Source organism: Apostichopus japonicus, chromosome 14 (assembly GCF_037975245.1).
Source record: "Apostichopus japonicus isolate 1M-3 chromosome 14, ASM3797524v1, whole genome shotgun sequence".
Lineage (NCBI taxonomy): Eukaryota > Metazoa > Echinodermata > Holothuroidea > Aspidochirotida > Stichopodidae > Apostichopus > Apostichopus japonicus.
In genome coordinates this window covers 27745920-27770087 of record NC_092574.1, presented here as the reverse complement: position 1 = coordinate 27770087, position 24168 = coordinate 27745920, and the positions used below count along the sequence as shown (strand labels likewise).

Below are 24168 nucleotides of genomic sequence, written 5' to 3'. Positions count from 1 at the left end.
AATTATTTAATGGAGCGTGGAGAGGGTTCTCGATATCCTTGAGAACTGAATGAAGCTTATCATCAACCCGACTATCAAAGACCTCGTCAACCATTGGCAAGCGTTTCCCAACAGCCCTACCTGCCCAAAATAAGACTGGTATTTTGGAGGACAGTTTTTGGCAATGTATGAAAGTGGGCAAGAAAGTGTAGACCTCATCGACACCCGCCCCCCCTTCTTTACCCTAAAGAAATTGTTGAATCAAATGTCAAAGGTCATTTGAAATAGTGTGCAAATCTTGTTAACATGATATCTCAAGGAAGGTTGCCTATGCAGTTCATATATTTGGAATGTGGATTTCCTGTAACTAGTTTAGCCAACCCTATTGATTGTGGTGGAGGTCAAAGGTCATTTGAGGTCAGCAGTGGGAAAAGTGAATATATGAAAAGTGCTATATCTCCAGAATCAGAAAATAAAAGGAATATGCATGGTATGATAGCCTTGTGTGTGGTATACATTAGTTTGTACACAATTTGATGTAGGTCAGAGTTCATTTAAAATCACCAGATTTGAAAACTTGAACAATATGTAAATATGATATTTCCAGATAGAAAACTGCAGTAGCTGGTTTTGGTTTCGATGATAATCGTAACCTATGAATTCATGATGGCATGTGTGTGTGTGTGTGTGTGTCAGTGAATTTGTGACGCCCAGTTTGTAAACCCGATATCTCAAGAAGGGAAGGTCAGACAAATTTCATATTTAGTGTGTAGAAGTACCACGTTTAGAGTACAAGAAGCCTATTGTTTTTGGTGGAGGTCAAAGGTCATTTGGGGTCACCAGGGGTCAATTTGTGAACACCTTGTAAACACGATATCTCAAGAAGGGAAGGTCGCACCAACTTCATATTTGATGTATAAAAGTACCACAATGAGTACAAGAAGCTTATTGTTTTCGTTGGAGGTCAAAGGTCATTTGGGGTCACCAGGGGTCAAATTATGAAAACCTTGTAAACATGATATCTCAAGAAAGGAAGGTCAGACAAATTTCACATTTGATGTATAAAAGTACCACATTGTTTAAAAGAAGTCTATTGTTTTTGGTGGAGGGCAAAGGTCATTTAGGGTCATCAGAGGTCAAATCGTGAAACCCTTGTATAAACAAATACACCCTCACTATTCATTAGGTCAGATTCATGAAGAAAACTGCTCATGTTACATCATTGAAACCACCATGCATTTTTGCAGTACAAGAACCCTATTGCTTTTGGAGGGTACAGATCATTTGGGTTCAGCAGAGTGAACACTCTGGAAATTTTAAACATGGCATCATAAGATATGCAGTTTCATCGGATGTCATCTTGTCACATGATTGTCCTATAATTAGTACAAGAGCCCAGCAAAATCTTTGTGAAGGTCAAAGGTCATTTGAGTTCAACAAGGGAAAACTGTAAAAAACCTTAAAAGCCTGGTAGCTGGATAATTTTGTTTTCAAGTTGAAGTTTCCTGTTTGCTTCAGGTCAATGGTTATGTAAGGCTAGCAGATTTTAATCACTGAATACATTTCTTCTTATTTTGGGCTACTGGAATTTTGAGCAAAATATGTGGTAAGGAATCACAAAGCATCCAGGCTTTCTGGTTATAAAATTTAGGATTTTATGACATGGAGGTGAATTGTTTCTTTTCACTTGATCAAACTACTGTAGATTATGAATCTCAACATGTTTCTTTTAATCCCTCTGTCCCATCAATGATTATTTTTCAATCCATTTCTGACACCCATCCCCCAAAATGCTGACATTATTGTGACACAGATTCCTTCGCCCCAGCTTATCATATTTCAATGCAATTTCAACTTATTTGCCATGACAATTGCTCCACAAACAGATGGCACACTCTAAAATAGGCACCCAATTGCCCCAACTGTGGTTAGAACAAATGCTAACTGCGCAACAACAAACATATTAAGTGCATAAAGTAAGTCATAAAACAGTGTGCAAACTGATTTATTTAACAGAAATGTGATCATTCAATTTTCTGCAGCCAAGTCCTTGAGAAAATCATTACGGTCACTAATGATATCATTTCCATGGTTTGTGATGAAAATGTGACAAAATATCCTTATGTTATGAATTGTGTACATTAACCCATTGGATAGGCTGATCAGATGTTGACAAAGTGAACTTAATAGTTATCAGGAATCTTCCGCAAAGGGTTTTGTGTTCAGATAAAATAGGGAGGTGCTAAAATATTCAGACAGATACAGATTATCAGCCCTCAAATCATTTGAAAATAGTACTGATTATTTGAGAACAAATATGCCTTATGTGACTAGTTAGGGATGTATTTAACCTTGTGAGTGTTAATGCATTATGAGATGGCTTTCTAAAGTGGTACTGGTCTATGCAATTCATTACTTTCCTAGTATAATGCATGTAGGCCTAGGGATGAAACATTTGACATTATTTGTGAAGTTTTCCTAATGTGAATTTATGAAACCACTTGACTGTGGAACAAAAATCATCTCTGAAGGTTGGACAAATGTTAAAAATACACCTCAATTGATCAACAAGTACCGCTAGCTTGCCTTTTTGTGATGCCTAATAAGTAAGAAAATCTTGCAGTGTTTAACTTTACACCGATGTTTATTCAGCAATTCTGACGAATTTTTACAGATTTTCGTGATTCAGTTGCTACAGTCTTTTATCGTTTTAGTAATATGAGGAACCAGTCAAATCTTCAATTTCATAAGTGGTTCAAGTACCGTGACTGGTTAATGGTGCAGCCTTACTTGAACCACATTTGTATAGTCTTAATTTTTCTTGCGTTTTAATGTTACAAATTTGTCTACGTTGTCAGTTCAATGCGATCCGCGGCTTAACTTTCCAAACTTGGTATCAGGAACTATACAAGCTGATTCATTCAGTACGAGTGAGAATTGCAGAAATTCTCACAAGAAAGCTTGTACTGACCTTTGACATATGGAAACACCCCATATTATTACACAAAAGGAGTGCCTTACAAGCACACCCTGAATATGATCAACCCTGAATATGATCACCCTGAATATGATAACAATTCATAATCATGGACGTTAAATATGAATGTGAGAGACTGACTTCGGTCAGCTTGCGGCTTTGATAAGCCAATTAGGCTTCTTCGCGAGTTCCTGCTTGCAGGAGGATCTAATATACATACATACATACATACATACATACATATGATCTTGTTGCCCTCCAGATAAATTGATGTAATTGTTTTCTTAAAATTCTGTAACCAGGCACAGTTTTTGTGGCAATCATACCATCAGGTTTGTGAATAACTGGTTTGCTAATAAACTCTATACCTAAGTCTGTATTTAAGTTTTTGTCATGTCTTTGATGTAATGAATGTATTGATGTAATGATGTAATGAAATGTATTGGTGTAATGATGTAATAACGTAATGAATGTATTGTGTTACAGAGAAGGGACGACAAGATATCACAACCGGTTTACGTCTGTGTAAACCTCTGCATTCTGAAGCAGATGTAGAGACAGTGAAAAGCTGGCTCTCTGAGACATGGTTTAACCTAGCGATGGTGGATTACCCATACCCGGCTAACTTTCTGGAGCCACTACCTGCTAACCCAATAAAGGTAATGATTTTACCAGGGTACGTCACACTATAAAACAAAGCCTACCCTAAATGTCGTTGTTGAATTGTAGTAAATGTATTGGGTATGTGTGTTTCTTTGATTTTAGTTACACTCATTTAAGTCACATTTACAGAACACAGGAACTGAAAAATTACTTAGGAGAGAACTTCCAATAATAATTGATGTTAAGCACTTAAAGATGTTTGTATAATCACCGTGATAATAATAATAATAATGAAAATGATCAAGATGCAGAGGAAGACTGCAGTGGTTTCAGTGTGGAGGATGAGGACTATCAGAGTACAATGGGAAAATGACAAGGGTGGGGATGAGAATGACTTGGAGGATGAGGACTATCAGAGTACAATGGGGAAAATGACAAGGGTGGGAATGAGAATGACTTGGAGGATGAGGACTATCAGAGTACAATGGGGAAAATGACAAGGGAGACTTGGAGGATGAGGACTATCAGAGTACAATGGGGAAAATGACAAGGGTGGGAATGAGAATGACTTGGAGGATGAGGACTATCAGAGTACAATGGGGAAAATGACAAGGGAGACTTGGAGGATGAGGACTATCAGAGTACAATGGGGAAAATGACAAGGGAGACTTGGAGGATGAGGACTATCAGAGTACAATGGGGAAAATGACAAGGGTGGGAATGAGAATGACTTGGAGGAAGAGGACTATCAGAGTACAATGGGGAAAATGACAAGGGAGACTTGGAGGATGAGGACTACCAGAGTACAATGGGGAAAATGACAAGGGAGACTTGGAGGAAGAGGACTATCAGAGTACAATGGGGAAAATGACAAGGGAGACTTGGAGGATGAGGACTATCAGAGTACAATGGGGAAAATGACAAGGGTGGTGATGAGAATGACTTGGAGGATGAGGAGGACAATCATGTTCATTGGAGTGGTCATAAGAATAATAGCTGCAATCTGCTTTACACAATAATTACATAATATTTTATGGGATTTTTCATATTTAATTATAAAGTGTCACAACTAATATATATACTTCAATAGAACAACTACCTTGGCTTTCACGACAGGTTACTGTCGGAACAGCTTGATGAACTGAACCAACTATGATATGTGTTAATATCAAACACTGTGGGAGGTGTCATATAATCACAAAGATGTAACTTATACAAATTTTCTTGGAACTGCTTTCAAACTACACATGCATTTATATAACTATATAGCTCATTACTGAGTGGAATGTATCAATTTTAATGGAATGTATCTAGGTTAATTTATTCTGTTTGACCGAAAGTAGTGTGCAAGCTGCTAGTTGAGAGTTTAATACAGTGAGATGGACATAATGTGTATCACAGGTTAAAAAATAAAGTTTCAATCAGTTCAAAAAGCAATTTATAGCATATAAGAATGTTCAGAAATATGAGCAAATTGTTATGCAAGTAAAATGATGGATAGAATCTTATTATTTCAATAATTTCATGATAAAGAAATCTCCTGTCTAAAACTATGAAAAAGTTGTTCTTTGTGCTATGTGTGGTATCAGTGACCACCACATATTAGAATATGAAATGGCTTGAAATGGACAGAGTGGTAAATTTTAACAAGGAGATAGCTGACAACCCAGGAAGTAAAAGACTGTTAAAACTAGAATTAGATGCATGAATAGAGCAGAAACATCTTAGTAGGTTGCTGCCATTCATTGACACCAAAGCAATTAAGTGAATGTCCTTCCTTGCTTCACTAGTGTTGCCAAACAGCTTTTATTTTCTGGTTTCCCATCATTTTATGTCTTGTACAGTCTATATGTGCAGCCTTCACATCACCAAATAAGACGGATTCAGAACTTCTCACCCAGTTAGTTGGAGCACTTACGATATATTACAACTTCACTGGACAAGCTCTTTGCTTCAACACTTCACAGACACAATCTGGTCACGTTGATGAGTATGGCTGGTATTATCAGGTATGGAAGCAATGAAATATTTGAATTTGGATGATAGGAAAAGTGGAGATGGGGAAACAAATCCTTCTAAAGTTCTCAGCAGTTTCATTTCAATTCAATTCAGTCGTTCTTTCTGGCATAAGAAAGACAGAAAGTTACAGATGCCTGGGGAACTGAGTATAGCTGAGTACAGATTTAGAGTGCAGACCTGCCTCATGTTATAAAGAATCATCAAGTTGTCCAAGTACTGAAGAGCTGTATAACTCTATAATGCATATGTTGTTGATGATTATTTCAGTTTTGTACGGAGATGGTAATGCCTTCCTGTTCTGATGGAGTGACTGACATGTTTGAGCCACGTCCCTGGGACTATGATGCTTATGTCAAGAATTGTCAGAATCTATTCGGAGTCACCCCAAGAGCTGATTGGGTGGAAACATTTTATTGGGGCAGAGATATAACCACTGCAAGTAACATCTTCTTCAGGTAAAGATCTTGACCATGGCTACATTCGAATGGGATAACACACTCATGATCAGACTGTGATCTGATCATATCAGACCACTAGCCAGAAACACATGTGATGCACTTGTGATCAAATTTCAAGCTTGAGATCATGATCAGCCCTGGGGGAGGAACCAGATCACTCTTATCTAATCACAGTTCAATCTCAGTTCAAAATTTGTAGGAGCTTCTGGTTATCTGACATGTATATTTTCCATGTGGTTACTAAGATACTGCATCTCAGTGTCAGAATTTCACAATGTAGAAGCTGGTATTGTGTTAACTGTACTCACTCTATTTTACACATGGGATGTTTGGGGTAGCTGGTGCTACTGTTTGATGTTATTGTATGTGGTGAAATGCTTTCACAATGTAGAAGCTGGTATTGTGTTAACTGTACTCACTCTATTTTATACATGGGATGTTTGGGGTAGCTGGTGCTACTGTTTGATGTTATTGTATGTGGTGAAATGCTTTCACAATGTAGAAGCTGGTATTGTGTTAACTGTACTCACTCTATTTTATACATGGGATGTTTGGGGTAGCTGGTGCTACTGTTTGATGTTATTGTATGTGGTGAAATGCTGCACAAAGAATTCAAAATTTCTCACAAAATATCAGTTGTGACTTGCATGAAAAGAGGAAGGCAGTTTGGAATGTATTCCGAGATAAACTGAAGTTTGTTCCTCGTTGGCCCAGCAATCAGCAGTCTTAGTTTCTTTTAAACAGGCAAGGATATGATTGTAGCAGCATTACAACATTAATGTGTTAGGTCTAAAACTGCATCATGTATTACACTAATCAACAGTAAACAAGAGACCAGCAACAATTATCACATTCTGAATATTTGTTTGCTGGACAGGTTGAAAACTGTCTTACAACTAAGTTTTGAGCTTTCCTCAATTGCAGTTATGTCTAAGAGCTGGTACTCAGTTAAATACCTTGCACATCACACTAAGTAATAGTATATTTAAGCAGAAGGGTCAATTAGAGCTATTATAAACTCACTCATGCCTTAAGTTACAATCCACAGGACGGGGTAATGGGAAGAATGATACAACAGCACCTAAAAGTATGAGATCTCTTCATCCGCTGTGCAGAGGACTCAGTCAAGAGAGCATTAATGCCCTAGATCTACCAGTGGACCACCTCCCACTTAAGACCAATCACAAGATATTAGGCATTAGCAAAATATTATCAAGGCCTGCCTTAATAACTCAGTCAAGAGAGCATTAATGCCCTAGATCTACCAGTGGACCACCTCCCACTTAAGACCAATCACAAGATATTAGGCATTAGCAAAACATTATCAAGGCCTGCCTTAATAACTCAGTCAAGAGAGCATTAATGCCCTGGATCTACCAGTGGACCACCTCCCACTTAATACAAATCACAAGATATTAGGCATAAGCAAAACATTATCAAGGCCTGCCTTAATAACTCAGTCAAGAGAGCATTAATGCCCTAGATCTACCAGTGGAACACCTCCCACTTAAGACCAATCACAAGATATTAGGCATAAGCAAAACATTATCAAGGCCTGCCTTAATAACTCAGTCAAGAGAGCATTAATGCCCTGGATCTACCAGTTGACCACCTCCCACTTAAGACCAATCACAAGATATTAGGCATAAGCAAAACATTATCAAGGCCTGTCTTAATAACTCAGTCAAGAGAGCATTAATGCCCTGGATCTACCAGTGGACCACCTCCCACTTAAGACCAATCACAAGATATTAGGCATAAGCAAAACATTGTCAAGGCCTGTCTTAATAACTCAGTCAAGAGAGCATTAATGCCCTGGATCTACCAGTGGACCACCTCCCACTTAATACCAATCACAAGATTTTAGGCATAAGCAAAACATTATCAAGGCCTGCCTTAATAACTCAGTCAAGAGAGTATTAATGCCCTAGATCTACCAGTGGACCACCTCCCACTTAAGACCAATCACAAGATATTAGGCATTAGCAAAACATTATCAAGGCCTGCCTTAATAACTCAGTCAAGAGAGCATTAATGCCCTGGATCTACCAGTGGACCACCTCCCACTTAATACCAATCACAAGATATTAGGCATAAGCAAAACATTATCAAGGCCTGCCTTAATAACTCAGTCAAGAGAGCATTAATGCCCTAGATCTACCAGTGGAACACCTCCCACTTAAGACCAATCACAAGATATTAGGCATAAGCAAAACATTATCAAGGCCTGCCTTAATAACTCAGTCAAGAGAGCATTAATGCCCTGGATCTACCAGTTGACCACCTCCCACTTAAGACCAATCACAAGATATTAGGCATAAGCAAAACATTATCAAGGCCTATCTTAATAACTCAGTCAAGAGAGCATTAATGCCCTGGATCTACCAGTGGACCACCTCCGACTTAAGACCAATCACAAGATATTAGGCATAAGCAAAACATTATCAAGGCCTGTCTTAATAACTCAGTCAAGAGAGCATTAATGCCCTGGATCTACCAGTGGACCACCTCCCACTTAATACCAATCACAAGATTTTAGGCATAAGCAAAACATTATCAAGGCCTGCCTTAATAACTCAGTCAAGAGAGTATTAATGCCCTAGATCTACCAGTGGACCACCTCCCACTTAAGACCAATCACAAGATATTAGGCATAAGCAAAACATTATCAAGGCCTGCCTTAATAACTCAGTCAAGAGAGCATTAATGCCCTGGATCTACCAGTGGACCACCTCCCACTTAAGACCAATCACAAGATATTAGGCATAAGCAAAACATTATCAAGGCCTGTCTTAATAACTCAGTCAAGAGAGCATTAATGCCCTGGATCTACCAGTGGACCACCTCCCACTTAAGACCAATCACAAGATATTAGGCATAAGCAAAACATTATCAAGGCCTGTCTTAATAACTCAGTCAAGAGGGCATTAATGCCCTAGATCTACCAGTGGACCACCTCCCACTTAAGACCAATCACAAGATATTAGGCATTAGCAAAACATTATCAAGGCCTGCTAGCTATAGTGCTAACTCATAATTTCCTCTTGCTGCTTCTCTTACAAATAAAAGATGGTTTGAGCGCTGTTTTATTGGTGACATAATATCCAAAGTATTGCCCCACTAAGTACATTGTTTGACATGTTCTTTTCAGCAATGGTGCTTTAGATCCATGGTCATCTGGAGGAGTCTTGACTAACCTCTCAAAGACACTACAAGCATTTGTTATACCAGAGGGGGCACATCATCTGGACCTGAGATCCAAGACTGAGATGGACCCACCAGGCCTGATCCAGGCTAGGTTGATGGAGTATGCAGCTGTAAAACGATGGATCATAGAATATACTTAAAAACCTAGGGTTTGCTGATAAAAATGGCTGTATTGAGATCATCTTAATCTATGCAAGTTGAGCTTTGATAGAAACTTACATTAACTTACCAGTAGAAACATTCCACATATAGGCAGCAAAGGGAAGTGCACAAACCAATCTAGGCTGTCATGCTCTCAACACCTACAATAAATGCTAGATTTCAAATGAAATATTACATTGAAAATACTGATAATAAAAATGTAAATTTGATCCATCTCAAGAGTATCAGTAGTGCATTTCACAGCTTTACCTTATTGTGGTGTTTAATCAGCTTATTGGTCCCCATTAGTAAAGGTTTAACATCCTTAACAAAAAGAAAACAATTGAATGACAACTGCATTCGACAACTTTCTGGTCACATTTACCAGTAGAACTTTCAAACACTTTCAGGTTTGAATATTTATAATTGAATGATTATTTGAATGAATTGTCCATGTAACAGCTTTACATTGAAATCCTGATACTATGTAACTTCTATTTTTTCTTATTATGCAAAAGCATACAGTACTTTATATAGTGAAAGGTGTGTGATTTTCAAGATGGCAATCTTGCATATACCAACAAGTGATGAATTTGGTCTTGTTATGGTGACAATAAGATCAGTGGCATAACCAGACTTTTCCATCTGGGGGGATGGGGGTGGGGGGGCAAGGCTTAGGTGGCAACCATGTAACCATGGTAACAGTACTGTTATGAATGGGTTTTTTACCCAAATTGAACAGTTTATTCCTGAGTTCCATACTCTCCATTGTTGAAGGGATAGTCCAACTAAAAATTGGAACTTGATATATTGTATAGAAAGTGAGTATACTCTAAGCTGATAATCCTGTGTGCTCTGTTTCTATATTGTTTACAGTACTTACATAAATGTATCGTTCACACTTTGTCTACAAAAGTCTATGTATTTCTTTATAATTGGGTGAATTATTTTTTCAGCAAAATTTGTTATTTGCCAAATCAAAATTAGAATTTGGATAAACTTCAAATATCAAAAATGCTGTAGTGATGTGACTTTGACAATTGGGTAGTTTTTCGTCCTTTCAGTTGTTTTGTCTCTGTACTATTCTTCCAACAGTACAGTTTAAGCCATCTCATTGTATATGATTTACCATAATGAAGAATGGTATAACCATGCCCTAACTGTAGGATGCATTCTCTTATTGTATATGATTTACCATAATGAAGAATGGTATAACCATGCCCTAACTGTAGGATGCATTCTCTTATTGTATATGATTTACCATAATGAAGAATGGTATAACCATGCCCTAACTGTAGGATGCATTCTCTTATTGTATATGATTTACCATAATGAAGAATGGTATAACCATGCCCTAACTGTAGGATGCATTCTCTTATTGTATATGATTTACCATAATGAAGAATGGTATAACCATGCCCTAACTGTAGGATGCATTCTCTTATTGTATATGATTTACCATAATGAAGAATGGTATAACCATGCCCTAACTGTAGGATGCATTCTCTTATTGTATATGATTTACCATAATGAAGAATGGTATAACCATGCACTAACTGTAGGATGCATTCTCTCATTCATAAACATTCTACCGCCTCCTTAGATCTGACTTGACCTATATATACGACTGATCAGTCTGTATGAGTTCACATTTGCAATGTTATTATGCTGCAGCTTCCAAGTAACAATATCAGATTAATTTGAGACGATCAACATAACGATGGTATAAAGTTATCAACATACACATGATATAACATACATGGTAGCAGGTTATCTCATTGGGTAGCCTGTGTGTGAGGGGTGGGATGGAAGGCAAAATAATGGGATATTTACTTAAGATGCAACTGGCAGGTAATAGTTTGAGATTTCCCGGCAATTACAGATAAAAGTCAACAGCGAACTGGTTTATCTGAGCCTTTAAATACATTTAGTATTTTCGCCCAGTATTATTTTTTTTTGCCCACCAATGTCATTTGGGGGGGGGGGCAAGCAGAGGGAAAGACGTTTTACTGGAGCTCCAGGCTCCTGCACTCCCCCCTCCCCACTGGTTATGCCACTGAATAAGATATATACTGATATCAAAACTTCTGCAGTTCCTGAACTAACATTCAAGCTAAGTTTGCATCACAGCCAGGGATGTTCGAATTTTCTAGAAATTTCCTCCCAGGGATTTCAATTTTTACTATGACAGAATATTTGGACAAGAACTGTTGGCTAAGTGACCATAAATAAAACCTTGGCTGCTGGTTTAATAATGTTTCAACCTGTCTACTAGTCCATTTTGTATTCCTTCAAATTATCTGGAATGAGTTTGGTCAACGGTGTAAGACTGAGCAGTGTTAAGTGGCGATATTGCTGTTTAGATTCACGAAAGAGTGCGTCTGTTCCATGAAGCCGATCAAGAATGCCTAAAACACCAAAGTTGTAGTTGAACCTGAGAAATAAGCAAGAAAAGACACATTGTTAGTTCAACCCCAGATGCTGAAAATATCACATTGTTTGTTCAACTCCAGATGCAAAAAATATCACATTGTTAGTTCAACCCCAGATGCTGAAAATGTCACATTGTATGTTCAACCCCAGATGCAGAAAATATCACATTTTTAGTTCAACCCCAGATGCTGAAAATGTCACATTGTTAGTTCAACCCCAGATGCAGAAAATATCACATTGTTAGTTCAACCCCAGATGCATAAAAGGACACATTTTTAGTTCAACCCCAGATGCAGAGAATATCTTTTAAAATCCTTGGAGTTTGAAGAGATCAATTTGAACCTCTGAGAATGCACAAATTTCATTCAACATGAATAAATTGATGTTGATTACAGTCAGCTTTGCAGAATTATTGTTCAGCACATTAGATCAACAGGAATGAAAAGTCAAAGGTTATCTGCAGGTCAGTTTGTGCCATCGTCTGGAAAATACAAATTGTACTTCCTTCATTTGAACAAAAAGGTTGCTAAAATAGCTGAGTGGGAAATGCAGGTAGAAGATAGTCCCTTTTAAGTGATTGAAATCTGTAGTCGTGAAATGCAACTGCATTATTCTCGGGATCATTAGAAATGTCAACAAGTTCATTCTTGAAAATTTCAAATTTGAAGGTGCTTTATTAGACAACTTCTTAGCTCAAAAAACTGAAGGTTAAGGGTCAATTGACATATGCTGATGCCAAGATGATGTCTGCTTTTCAAAGGAAAAACTCATACAATAGTTCATGCCTCCCTCCTTCCCTCCCTAGAAAGGTAGTGGTCCCCCTCAAAACAGAAGCCAACCTTTTATTTATTCTGGAGACTTAACTGCACCATCAAATAGGATATTCCCTCATTGTGACCCCCAAATAGCACTTTCCCCTGTTACTAAAGAGTTAATTTTAAATACTTTACTTTAAGTGATGAAAATCGTGTGCTTCTGGTGAAGGTAAGAAGGGTAAATGATAGCCACAGTGGTGAATCATAGCTGTCGTTTGTGCAGACACAGCCCATACCAGCATGGTAGCAAAATGAGACCTCATCACCAATGGTCCCATCATGGCAGGTACAAGGTTGGAAAGAAAGTGTTCCAAAGGATGACAGTAAATAGTAACAGCAGCTATTGGTGCAGTCCATTCGTGGTGGATCTTGTGGAAGCGTTTGTAAATTCGGGGGTGGTGCAAGAGTCTGTAGAGAATATGAAAATACTGAATACTCCTTTGAATTCTTGCTAAGTAATTACAAAAAATTCATATCATTTATAGTTCCATATAATATGGCCAACTATTACTGCTTGCATATTTCGGTTTCATACTTATCCAGAAACAAGCTTCTTGGGTGTCTGGTCTTCTGTCTGGTTTTCAAACACTAAGTAACCACTGTGAGCTGGTTGATCACTTTGTTTTCTAAGCGTCTCGAGTGAAACGTTATAATCATGCATCCTCGACTCGTTGGCCTACATATCCATTTTTCTCTCCGCCCCAAAACCCCGATCACCTGTAATTCTCCGTTATCCGTCATAGTGTATATATGTGCATTCAATCAGGGTAAACTACCTAAAACGGGGATACCAGGAATTGCAATCACCCTGTCCACGAGGATTGGTTTGCTAGACTGTGCTTGACAGACTTTTGACAGTAAGTATAATCATAAATTCATATTAGTCTATCAAATTATATTTATATCATGAAACTATGGTACCATTTATGAGTTAATTAATGTATAACTTACACGCTGCCCTAATGAGTGTGGGTGTGACGGCTTGCTTGTAAACACGATATCTCAAGAAGGGAAGCTGGGACCAATATCATATTTGGTGAGTAGGTTTACCACATTGAGTAGAAAAAGCCTATTGTAGAGGTCAAAGGTCATTTATGGTCACCAGGGTCAAATTGTGAAAACCTTGTAAACACGATATCTCAAGAAGAGAAGCTTGGATCAATCTCATATTTCGTGTGGAGGAGTACCACATTAAGTACAAGAAGCCTATTGTTTTATGTGGAGGTCAAAGGTCATTTGGAGTCACCATAGGCCAAATTGTGGAATCTTGTTTGATAATCTACCGTATCTCCCACCGACCAGCCTATTAGATAACGTGCATTACGTCTCATAAGATTAGGAAGCTGCTGGCAATTGGGAAGAAGCTTATGGGCATCCGTAGGAACGCATAAAAGCTCACAACTCGAACAAATCTGTATAGGTATCAGTGCGTCGCTTCACTGCATACTTTCGCTACATACATTGCGTGCAAAAGGTGTCCATTTTGTACATACAGCGGTGACATTGGGAAGCTTTCCGTCGTATTTCGCAGTTGTCGAGGTTCACTGCCAAATAAAAACCGAAGGTTGGATGTAGCTACGTTGGGGAATGACCAGGCGCCGTTTACGAAACTTAACTGTCGCCTAGTTAGAGTTTTGATTATGACCAATCTCAATGCGAATCAATTATGTAAAACGGTCCTAGTTTGGCAATGAGTTCACGAGTTGTGTCTGGATCGGCTGTTGATCTCAAGTTGTGTAGTCTCTTCCAACAGTTTAAGTATAGCTAGGCCTTAAAAGTAGCGTTCGACTTTCGTCACGTTTATGATTATGGGACAACTCGAACAAACCTGGCTAGGCCTATGGGCAATTTTGTGTAGTCTATGCCAGCAACGGTGGGGTAAACTTGGGTTCGTTAGCACAACAACGTGAAGAATACCAGTCAGAATGACAAATACAATTAAGGTGACAAAACATCCTCTAAATGATTTCTTAAGGCATTTTCCTACATGCTATCAGTCATAATTTGCAAAATGTACACAATTTAAGGAGCTTTGAGACGAGTTTGCTATTATTGCTGCTAGGATTTTTAGTATATAGATGCTCTTTCAACCTTAGAAAGATCGCTTTGATTTAAACAGTGAAATGAAGTAGTAGCGATATTTTGTCGCGCACCAATCTGCAGCTAAAGACAAAATCAATAATTGGGAAAATGTACGAAGTCACGCTAATCGAGTAGCGGTTCAAAGTAGTAATGAGGTACGGCAAGGGCGTAGGAACCGGAGATGGGGGCGCCAGCCCTCCAGTGAAAAATATGGGGGAGGCTGAAGTATCATTCCGCCCCACCGCTTCGCAAGTCAGAAAACCCCTTTTTCATTTCCAAATGAGAAAAAAATCTCATTTGGAGCACCAAATTGCATCTAAGGCCAGGTGAAAATGCAACATTATTTACAAAATGGAGTGGGTGTTCGAAGTGTGCTATATTGCACCAAATTGCATCTGAGGCCACCTGGAAATGCAAACAATTTCCAAAGGAAAGCGGGACGCCCCCTCACCTTAGACCCCTCCCCCAGGTCGGCCATCAGTCTTCAGCCCCCCCCCACTCAAAAGTACCTTCCTACGCCACTGAGGTACGGTATAGACTTAGGACTCGCGCACACCTAGCTACTACATAGTATATGGCTAGTAGTACTATAGAGGAGCACTAATGTAACAGAAGCTAGCCATCTTCGTATGTACTTTTGCATATTTTTTTTATATATATATTTTTTTGACACTACAATAGGTCTAGCTGCTTATTTATGATTCTGCAACATCTTTTTCTTTGTTCATCACTTAATTTTGGCGGAAACAGTTTAAATTTCGTACTGCACAGAAACATAATTTTCCAATGCGCAATTACTTAGTACTATGTATCTGCCTAACCTTTGTTTACAGATGTATTGATGTTGTAGATCTGTACTATGGAGACTTGAAAGGAATCACAGTGGCAGCTGCCAACGTGAATACTGTCCGTCATATCTCAACGCTTTTTGTTGTACTACTTAGCAAATTTTGTAAAATTACATGATCCACCGTGTCAAAGGCTGCAGACAAATCTAGTAGTACTGATGAAACACATTTTTTGTTACCAAGGAAGCCGAGGAGATAATTTCTAACTCTTACCAAGGCCGTCTCTGTGCTAAAACCTGCAGCGATACGCTGACTGTAATGGATCTAAGCAGTTACTATGATTAATATGATATATATTTTTATTTAAAACATCGTTCTCAATACCTTTTGTATAATTTTTTGTTATTTGATCCGGTCTATAACTTTTCTAGTAGTAATAGTACCATATGCGAGTATTTCGATTAGAATGATATTATTGTATTACTTCTAGCGCACAATAATCAAGTAATGTCAATACGAGATGTGATACTTATAAAAGTTTTAATTCATTCTTACCTAGATACTCATTTCGCATGGCCACGTTAAAACTTACACACTTTAACCGTATATTTTTGTAGCAGGCGATTTAATCCAGAAAAACTCAAGGGCCTCAGTCCCTACTTGCAGATAGAATGTTACAAAACAGTACAATAATCATAGGCGTACGAGGCGGGGGGCAGAGGGGCAGACTGCCCCCCCCCAAATTTCCAGAGGACAAGAAATTCGGGCAAAAGTCCTGAAAAATTCGGGCAGCCTAAGAGGAGAAAAAAAAAATATGTATATATATATTTTTTTTCTCCTCTAAGGCTGCCCGAATTTTCAGGACTTTTGCCCGAGTTTCTTGTCCTCTGGAAATATATATATAAATATGCAGTAGCCATCTGAGGGGTTTGTAAAACCAAAAATTTGCTACTACGCTCCGCGCCATCCGATGGTGGCGCTCCGCTCAGATAGTCGTGCATACAACTTTGCAAATCTTGGCTAAGCCCGTGACTTTTAATGAATTTCTGTGGGTCAAACTCAAAGCTATTTCGAATGGAAAAAATTTGTTAAGATATTAACAAGAAATAAACTCTAATTCGGAAGATTCCTACAATAGCAACTAGCATGATTTCACCTCATTTTGTCTCAAAAGAAAACTTGTTCCTTGTTTCCCAATTTGCGCATTGGATATTGCAGTGTTAGTATGCATATTTTCCTTTAGGGGCGGGGGGGGGGGCGTTGATGGAGTGATGTGTATACACAAATAAGATAATACAATAAGAGTTATAAGGGGGACTAAATGTAAGGCTGCATCAGTCCAATCGAATTTCTGCAAAGTGCCTTTTGATGTCGGTGCTTCCCCCCCCCAGATTAAAAGTGCTTCCGCCGCCCTTGACCTGGACATCCCTAACATGAGTGTATATAAGAAACATTTTCTTTTTCATGGATGGTGGGGGGAGGGGGGAGTGCCTACAAGCCTAGAAATACAGGTTTATCATATTCTTTGTTATATTTTATACTTTTTTTGTGAGACAAATTGCAGTCTCACCCGACACAGCGACATTATCCCGCCTACGTGTCGTTGAACAATGTATGTTTTTTCTGGAGGTAGCTGAGTACTGTGTTAAAATAATAAATAGTGTGATGCCGTTAGTCATCATATATGTCGCCCTCTATTTGTCGTAGGCTACATTACATAATAATTCAGGTCACGTGATGTCTGCTCACCAGCTCAGCTGAAGCAGACCTCAAGAATTGTGACCAGTCTTCGCTCCCGATCTGAATCGTTCGGTTCGGTAGTAGCCCTGGCTCCGACCATTGTGGTCGTACTTGTATCTGTCTTGTATTCGTCTTTTATACACTTTTGTACGTATCGTTATAGGACTCTACTTCGGTATTGAGACCTCGTTTGTGACCATTATCGTTAAGTGCATGTTTTTCTACCTATTATTGAGGGCTTCGTGCCGATGTATTGTTTGTACCGTGGCTGTTTATAGTAATAGATTGCGAAATCTACACAGCGCTTGTTCTTTACTCGTTTATCTATGTGTTATATCTTTTGCATGTAATAGCGAGATTTAAGGCTCGTCGTTTACTAACATACAACCATCCAAGCCGCATTTGTTTCCATACCACCACCAGTCCTCAGCAGGGAATATTTGGACGCCCCAGAATCTTAGACTGAGTTAGCGTTACATTGGTGGCAAGCGATCGGATTCTGTTTTCTGTTGAGCATGAATGATTTAAGTAGCTTTGATTCGGACACCTGTGTGTCAAGGCAGGAACTGGTTTCCTGTAGGGAACAGAGTGTTGCACCCTGTTCGGGCTCACAGTTTGAAAACAGAGTTCGCGAAGAACCCACACTTAGTGAGATTCAGAATGGGAATGTTTTGTGTAATCAGGATTGGATGGTGGTAGATGAGTGCGTCCCCAGTGACGGCGGCTTGGATGGCAGTACGCTACCACGTGAGTATTTTTCAAATTCTCGTAATCATTACTTAAATGGGCCTAAGCGTTATAGCGAAGCAAGCTTCGGGGCTGCTAGGTCTCCGTCTGTGACGGGTGACATACGTATGAGGGTTTCTCGTGATTTTGAGGAGAGAGAAAGAAACCAGCAGCCCCGGAATGTGGACGATGGTGTGAGTGAGAGGAGGGCAAATGTGCCCCCTACTGAATGCCCTCGTAATTTTATTTCAAATAGTGTAGTTATAAACTTGATCTGGGAAATGGTTTCAGTAGAACTGTGTCTAATAGGGAGAATGCACCGTTGATCAATATTGGTGATGGTTTATCGGATAGAGAAAGGGACACGTCAAGTCCCGCCCATATGGGGGTCAGGCATTCGCAGTCAGGGACTGCAGGGTACAATTTATATCAGTCTAGGGCTGATCATATGCCATTAGGGGGCGTACCTGGACGAGGTTCCAGGGAAATTGATACAAGAAATGCGACCCAATATGGGGTGGAGGACTTGCAGCCAAGGGCTGCGCGTTACGAAATTCGTCAGTCTGGGACTGACAGTATGCCACGGGGTGGTGTAACTGGCCCGGGGCCAAGTGGAATTTCGAGGGGTGATTCCCTCTCTAGGATCCGTTACCCTTGTGAGGATACAGTGTATAGAGATAAATATTTGATCAGTGGTGCAGGTAATTCTAGGTCAGTTCTAGAGGGGTTAGATAGAGCAGACGATAAGAAACGTTATCCTAGTGTAGGCGAATGGCGTAAATGTAATAATTATGGTTACGACTTGGACTACCGTCCCTCCGTAAGTCGCCATGGAGCTGGCCATTATGTGAATAGGGAAGCTGGTAGAAGTTATAGGAGAATTGAAGATGATCAACTTAATTATAGACAAGTTGTCAACAACTCGGATAGAAATGTGCAGTTGGGGGAATATTCCCCGCCCGTTAGATACCATTCTAATGATTTGCCTGTACCTCCCTCAGATTCCCGTATATACCCAAAGAGAACGGAAGTACGCCCCGTAGCATTTGACGGGAGTAGTGAGTGGAATGATTACATTGTACAGTTTGAATTGATAGCAGAAATGAATAGATGGGATCCCCTTTCTAAAGGAATGCATCTTGCCACTTCCTTAAGAGGTGAAGCGCTGTCAGTATTAGGCGACCTTGATACCTCGATGCGTCGTAATTACGATTCGCTTGTTGCCGCCCTGTCCAAACGTTTTGGGTCACAAAATCAAACGGAATTATTCCGTGCTCAGTTAAAGAACAAACAAAGAAAGAAAGGTGAAAACCTTCCAGAATTAGCGCAGTCAGTCCGGAGATTGGTTAAATTAGCCTACCCTGAAGCTAAGTATGATCTACAAGAGACCTTGGCAAAAGATCATTTTATTGATGCGCTGGCTGATACTGACATGCGATGGGGAATATATCAGTCTCGCCCAAAGTGTTTGGACAGCGCAGTAAAAACAGCAATTGAATTTGAAACGTTTCAACAGGCTGAAAATCAGAGAAATAGTAGAAGGTTAGTTAGAGCTGTGTCAGGCCCCCCTGATACTGACCAGAAACTGGCGAAAGAGGTACAGAGTAATTTAGACCAAGTTGTAGAGAAAATGGTAACTAAAATCCAGGAATGTTTTAAATCGTTAGAGAAGAGTCACGGGAATTTGGAAAAGCCTCGTAAGAGAGAGAGTAGGAATATAATCAGGGACAACAAATGTTACAACTGCAAAGAAGTTGGGCATTTTGCTCGTAATTGTCCAAAACCTAAAGTATCTGATAACAATGGGACAAATCATAACTCGGGAAACTAGTAAAAGCCGGTTCAGCGGGCCATGAGTCGGCTAGTGGTCCCAAAAGGCCCTTTGTTACGTCACTTAGTGAAAAGAATAATAGAGATGGATTGTACGCAAGAATACAAATCCATGGTAGGACTTTAGATAGCTTGATTGATACGGGTGCAAATATTTGTGTGGTGAAACGTAGTATGTATCAGGAAATTGTTCAGAGTGCACGGCCAAAGTTAGAGAGAACTGGAGAGGACTTGGTTATGGCCGATGATCGAAGTATACCGTTGTTCGGTTGTGGTAATTTTTCATTGAAGATGGGAGATTTTTCGGCCAGCCACCCGGTGTGGGTTGCAGACATATCTACTGATTTCATATTAGGGTGTGATTTCCTCGCAAAATACAAGTGCCAAATAGATCTAGGCCTTGGTCAGATAAAAATTGGGAATATTGTGGTTCAATGTTTCGGCAACGAGAGATTGAATGCCCCTAGTAACGTAGTGAATAGAATCACGGTAGCTGAGACAGTCTGCATAAGTCCAGGCCAGGAAATTGTAGTACCAGGTAAACTTGTCAATAAATTAGACGGAACAGAGTTTATTGTAGAGCCTTGTGAAAATTTTGTAAAGAAACACTCGATTATGGTAGCTAAAGCTGTGGTTAATCCCCAGAGTCACGTGATACCAATCCGCATGATTAATGTAGATTCAGTGCCGGTCACGGTGTATGAAGGAGTTACGGCGGCCACGTGTGAGCCTGTAGAGGAAGTTTTATCGGTACAAAACACGGAGGGTGACACTTCCAATGAGGGTGGGGGAGTCACTGACTTACCACATCACATTTTAGGGCTGTACAACTCTTTGGAGGGATCACTTGATGAAAATCAAAAAGCTTTAGTTAGGAGGCTTCTTCTGAAGCATGAGAGTATTTTTGCAAAATGTAAGGAGGATTTAGGAAGGACTGATATTGTGAAACACAAAATTCCAACTAAAGAGGTGGCCCCTATTAAACAACATGCTAGAAGACTGCCTCTGAATAAAAGAGAGGATGCGGCTAACGAGGTTTCAGATATGTTAAAGCGGGGGGTGATTGAACCTTCATCTAGCCCATGGGCGTCTCCAGTTGTATTAGTTAAAAAGAAAGATGGATCAACTCGTTTTTGTGTAGATTATCGTAGGCTTAACGATATTACCACTAAAGATAGCTACCCGATCCCTAGAATCGATGACTCCTTAGATAGTCTTAATGGCTCCACTTGGTTTACGACCCTCGACCTAGCGAGTGGCTACTGGCAGGTCGAAATGGACGAGTCTGATAGGGAAAAGACCGCTTTTATCACCCACAGTGGTCTATATCAATTTTGTGTCATGCCGTTCGGGCTTTGCAATGCACCAGCCACCTTTGAAAGATTGATGGAGAAAATTTTATCTGGTTTGCAGTGGCAAACATGTTTAGTCTATCTAGACGATGTAATTATTTTTGGAAAGAATTTCGAGGAACACATTGCTGCCATAGATGATGTTTTTACGAGGTTCAAATTAGCGGGACTGAAACTGTCGCCTAAGAAATGTTTTCTTTTCAAACAAAAAGTGGAGTTTCTTGGACACGTAGTTAGCAAGGACGGAGTTTCGACTGATCCGTCAAAGGTGGCTGTTGTTAAAAATTGGCCAAGGCCAAATTGTGTTCGTGACGTGAGAGGATTTGTAGGTTTATGTTCTTATTACAGGAAGTTTGTTAAAAACTTCACTCTTGTTGCACGTCCTTTACATCGTTTGACAGAAAAGGGAAAAAGATTTCTGTGGAATGAGGAATGCGAAGAAGCATTTAACGCCTTGAAGGTAGCCCTAACCTCTACTCCTATATTAGCCTTCCCCACCCCCAGTGACAAGTATATTCTTGACACAGATGCAAGCAATGAAAGCTTGGGTAGTGTTCTCTCTCAAATCCAGGGAGGAGAAGAAAGAGTAATCGCATATTTTAGTAAATCGTTTAGTAAGGCTGAACGAAGGTATTGCGTAACAAGAAAAGAGTTGTACGCTATAGTAGCATCAATTAAACACTTCCACCATTATCTGTACGGTGCTGAATTTCTTGTGCGAACTGACCATGGTGCTTTGAGGTGGTTACTTAATTTTAAACAACCCGAGGGGCAGATTGCGCGATGGCTTGAAATGCTGGGCACTTATAACTACGAAATTCAGCACCGTCCAGGAAGTAAACACGGGAATGCAGATGCGCTTTCCCGACGCCCGTGCGTAGACTGTAGGTATTGCCTCCGTTTAGAGGAAACGGAATTAAGTACAGTAGAAGATACTGGGGGGTATCTTACTGGACAACAACTCAGTCAAAGTGGGGGTACCCTTGACACCCACGTATGTACGGTTGTAACCCGTAGTAAAACTAAACAGGGTGGGTGTCAAACTGATAGAGTGGACGAAATTAGGACAGATGCTGAGAAGGGGATGGAACCCGCTACATCAGTAGAAAGTCCAACTCAAAGTGTAAAAGATAATGGACAGGTTGTGCCAGAGATAGTTGCTCCCAGGCTAGAGCTAGATAGTGCTTGGGTGGACCAGTGGTCTGTAGAAGACATTAAGAAGGCGCAGCAGGGTGATAACGACATCAGTCGAATTATAGGCTGGATGGTTATTTCCAAAGAAAAGCCGCAGTGGTCGCTGATTTCAGCTGAGAACAAGACTTTCAAAACTTACTGGGGTATGTGGAAGGTCTTATGTCTCAGAAACGGTATTCTTTATCGAAAATGGGAATCTGACTCGGGGAATGAGATCTCTTGGAAATTAGTGGTGGCTAGAAGCATGCGTAATGAGGTAATGTCTTTGTTACATAGTAATGCCACAGCTGGTCACCTAGGTGTTAAGAAAACTATGAGGAGAGTCCAATCTAGATTTTACTGGGCTGGATATCATAAGGATATAGAGAGATGGTGTCGGCAATGTGAAAAATGCTCTTCAAGGAAGGGTCCAATTAAATCTCATAGAGCACGTATGCAAAAGTACGTGGTAGGAGCCCACATGGAAAGAGTGGCCATGGATATATTGGGACCCTTACCAGTTACCGACACGGGAAATAGATATATTTTGTGTGTAGCGGACTACTTTACTAAGTGGACCGAGGCTTATGCGATCCCAAACCAGGAGGCAGTTACTGCGGCCAGAGTCTTTGTAGAACAGTTTGTGTTGAGGTTCGGTGTTCCCCTACAGTTGCATACTGACCAGGGCCGAAATTTCGAGTCAAATTTGTTTAAAGAATTAGCACAGCTCCTTGGTATTGATAAAACTCGCACCACAGCCTTTCACCCCCAATCTGATGGCATGGTGGAGCGTTTTAACAGAACCTTAGAGGCAATGTTATCGGCCGTTGTTTCGGAAAACCAACGTGATTGGGATGAATGGTTGCCACATGTTACCATGGCGTACCGCTCCTCTGTTCACGAGACCACGGGAGAGACACCCAGTGTAATGATGTTAGGAAGGGAGATGAATCTCCCAGTTGATCTCCTAGTACCCCCTCCCCATGTTGAAATTAGTTCAAGTATTTGTTATGTAAGTAAATTGGAAGAAAAACTTAGGACAGTTCATGAAATGGCTAGAATCGAAACAAATACGTCAGTTGAAAGGCAGAAGAAGTCCTATGATAGGCTTAGCAATGCCAAAAATTATAACGTCGGGGATAAAGTTTGGCTGTATAACCCCAGTAAGAAAAAGGGACTGTCTCCTAAGTTGCAAAGATATTGGGAAGGCCCATATTTAATAGTTAATAAGTTATCCGATGTAACTTATCGCATAAAACAGTCGGAACGATCGAGGCCGAAGGTCGTTCACCACGATCGTCTTAAACTGTGCTTAGCATCTGGAGAGAATGTTGAGACCAACAGGGTTGGTGAGGCCTCGTAGTTACTTTATTGTTTTTATTGTAAAGATAGAACAATGTCCGCAAACCTTCCATTCGGGCGTTGTATTGGTAGACCACAAGTAGATTGTTTTTCGTGCGGACCTATCGACCTTTCGTTTGGACCCAGTGATAGACGAGCGCCAACCCCCTTGACATCACCCATTGAGGATAGCTCTACACCTTCCCCAACCACTTCAACATCAACCCCTTCAACAGCATCGTCGGATTCAACTCTGGATGATAAAGAACTGACCCGTCTGCGGAACCTGATGGTTACTTCAAGGATTCCACTCATCATCAACGCGGAAGTAAAAAAAAAACATTGGACTTGGAGTTATTTACAGAAAGACATACGGTCCAATACCCAGATGGTACAGTCTTTACCACGGAGAAGGATTCGAATTACCCCCACAGACCAGGGAACTGTTGACTTACCGTTAATCCATAGAGATGCCTTCGATCAGAACTTTTGTGTTAAATAACG

At 40.0% G+C, this 24168-nt stretch overlaps 2 protein-coding genes across 3 annotated transcripts in view; one reads left to right on the top strand and one right to left on the bottom strand.

Moving 5' to 3' along the window:
• Positions 1–11643, top strand: part of LOC139980111 (lysosomal Pro-X carboxypeptidase-like) — a 44472-nt gene extending 32829 nt beyond the window's left edge. For both annotated transcript variants that reach the window (XM_071991503.1, XM_071991502.1), the window contains 4 exons: positions 3443–3615; positions 5404–5568; positions 5846–6033; positions 9188–11643. In XM_071991503.1, coding sequence (XP_071847604.1) covers positions 3443–3615; positions 5404–5568; positions 5846–6033; positions 9188–9383 — 722 coding nt within the window. In that variant the 3' untranslated portion in view covers positions 9384–11643. The remainder of the gene's footprint in view (positions 1–3442; positions 3616–5403; positions 5569–5845; positions 6034–9187) is intronic.
• Positions 10821–24168, bottom strand: part of LOC139980112 (fatty acid hydroxylase domain-containing protein 2-like) — a 34526-nt gene continuing 21178 nt past the window's right edge. The window contains exons 5-6 of the mRNA XM_071991504.1: positions 12768–13040; positions 10821–11818 (exon numbers count right to left, since the gene is read on the bottom strand). Coding sequence (XP_071847605.1) covers positions 11656–11818; positions 12768–13040 — 436 coding nt within the window. The 3' untranslated portion in view covers positions 10821–11655. The remainder of the gene's footprint in view (positions 11819–12767; positions 13041–24168) is intronic.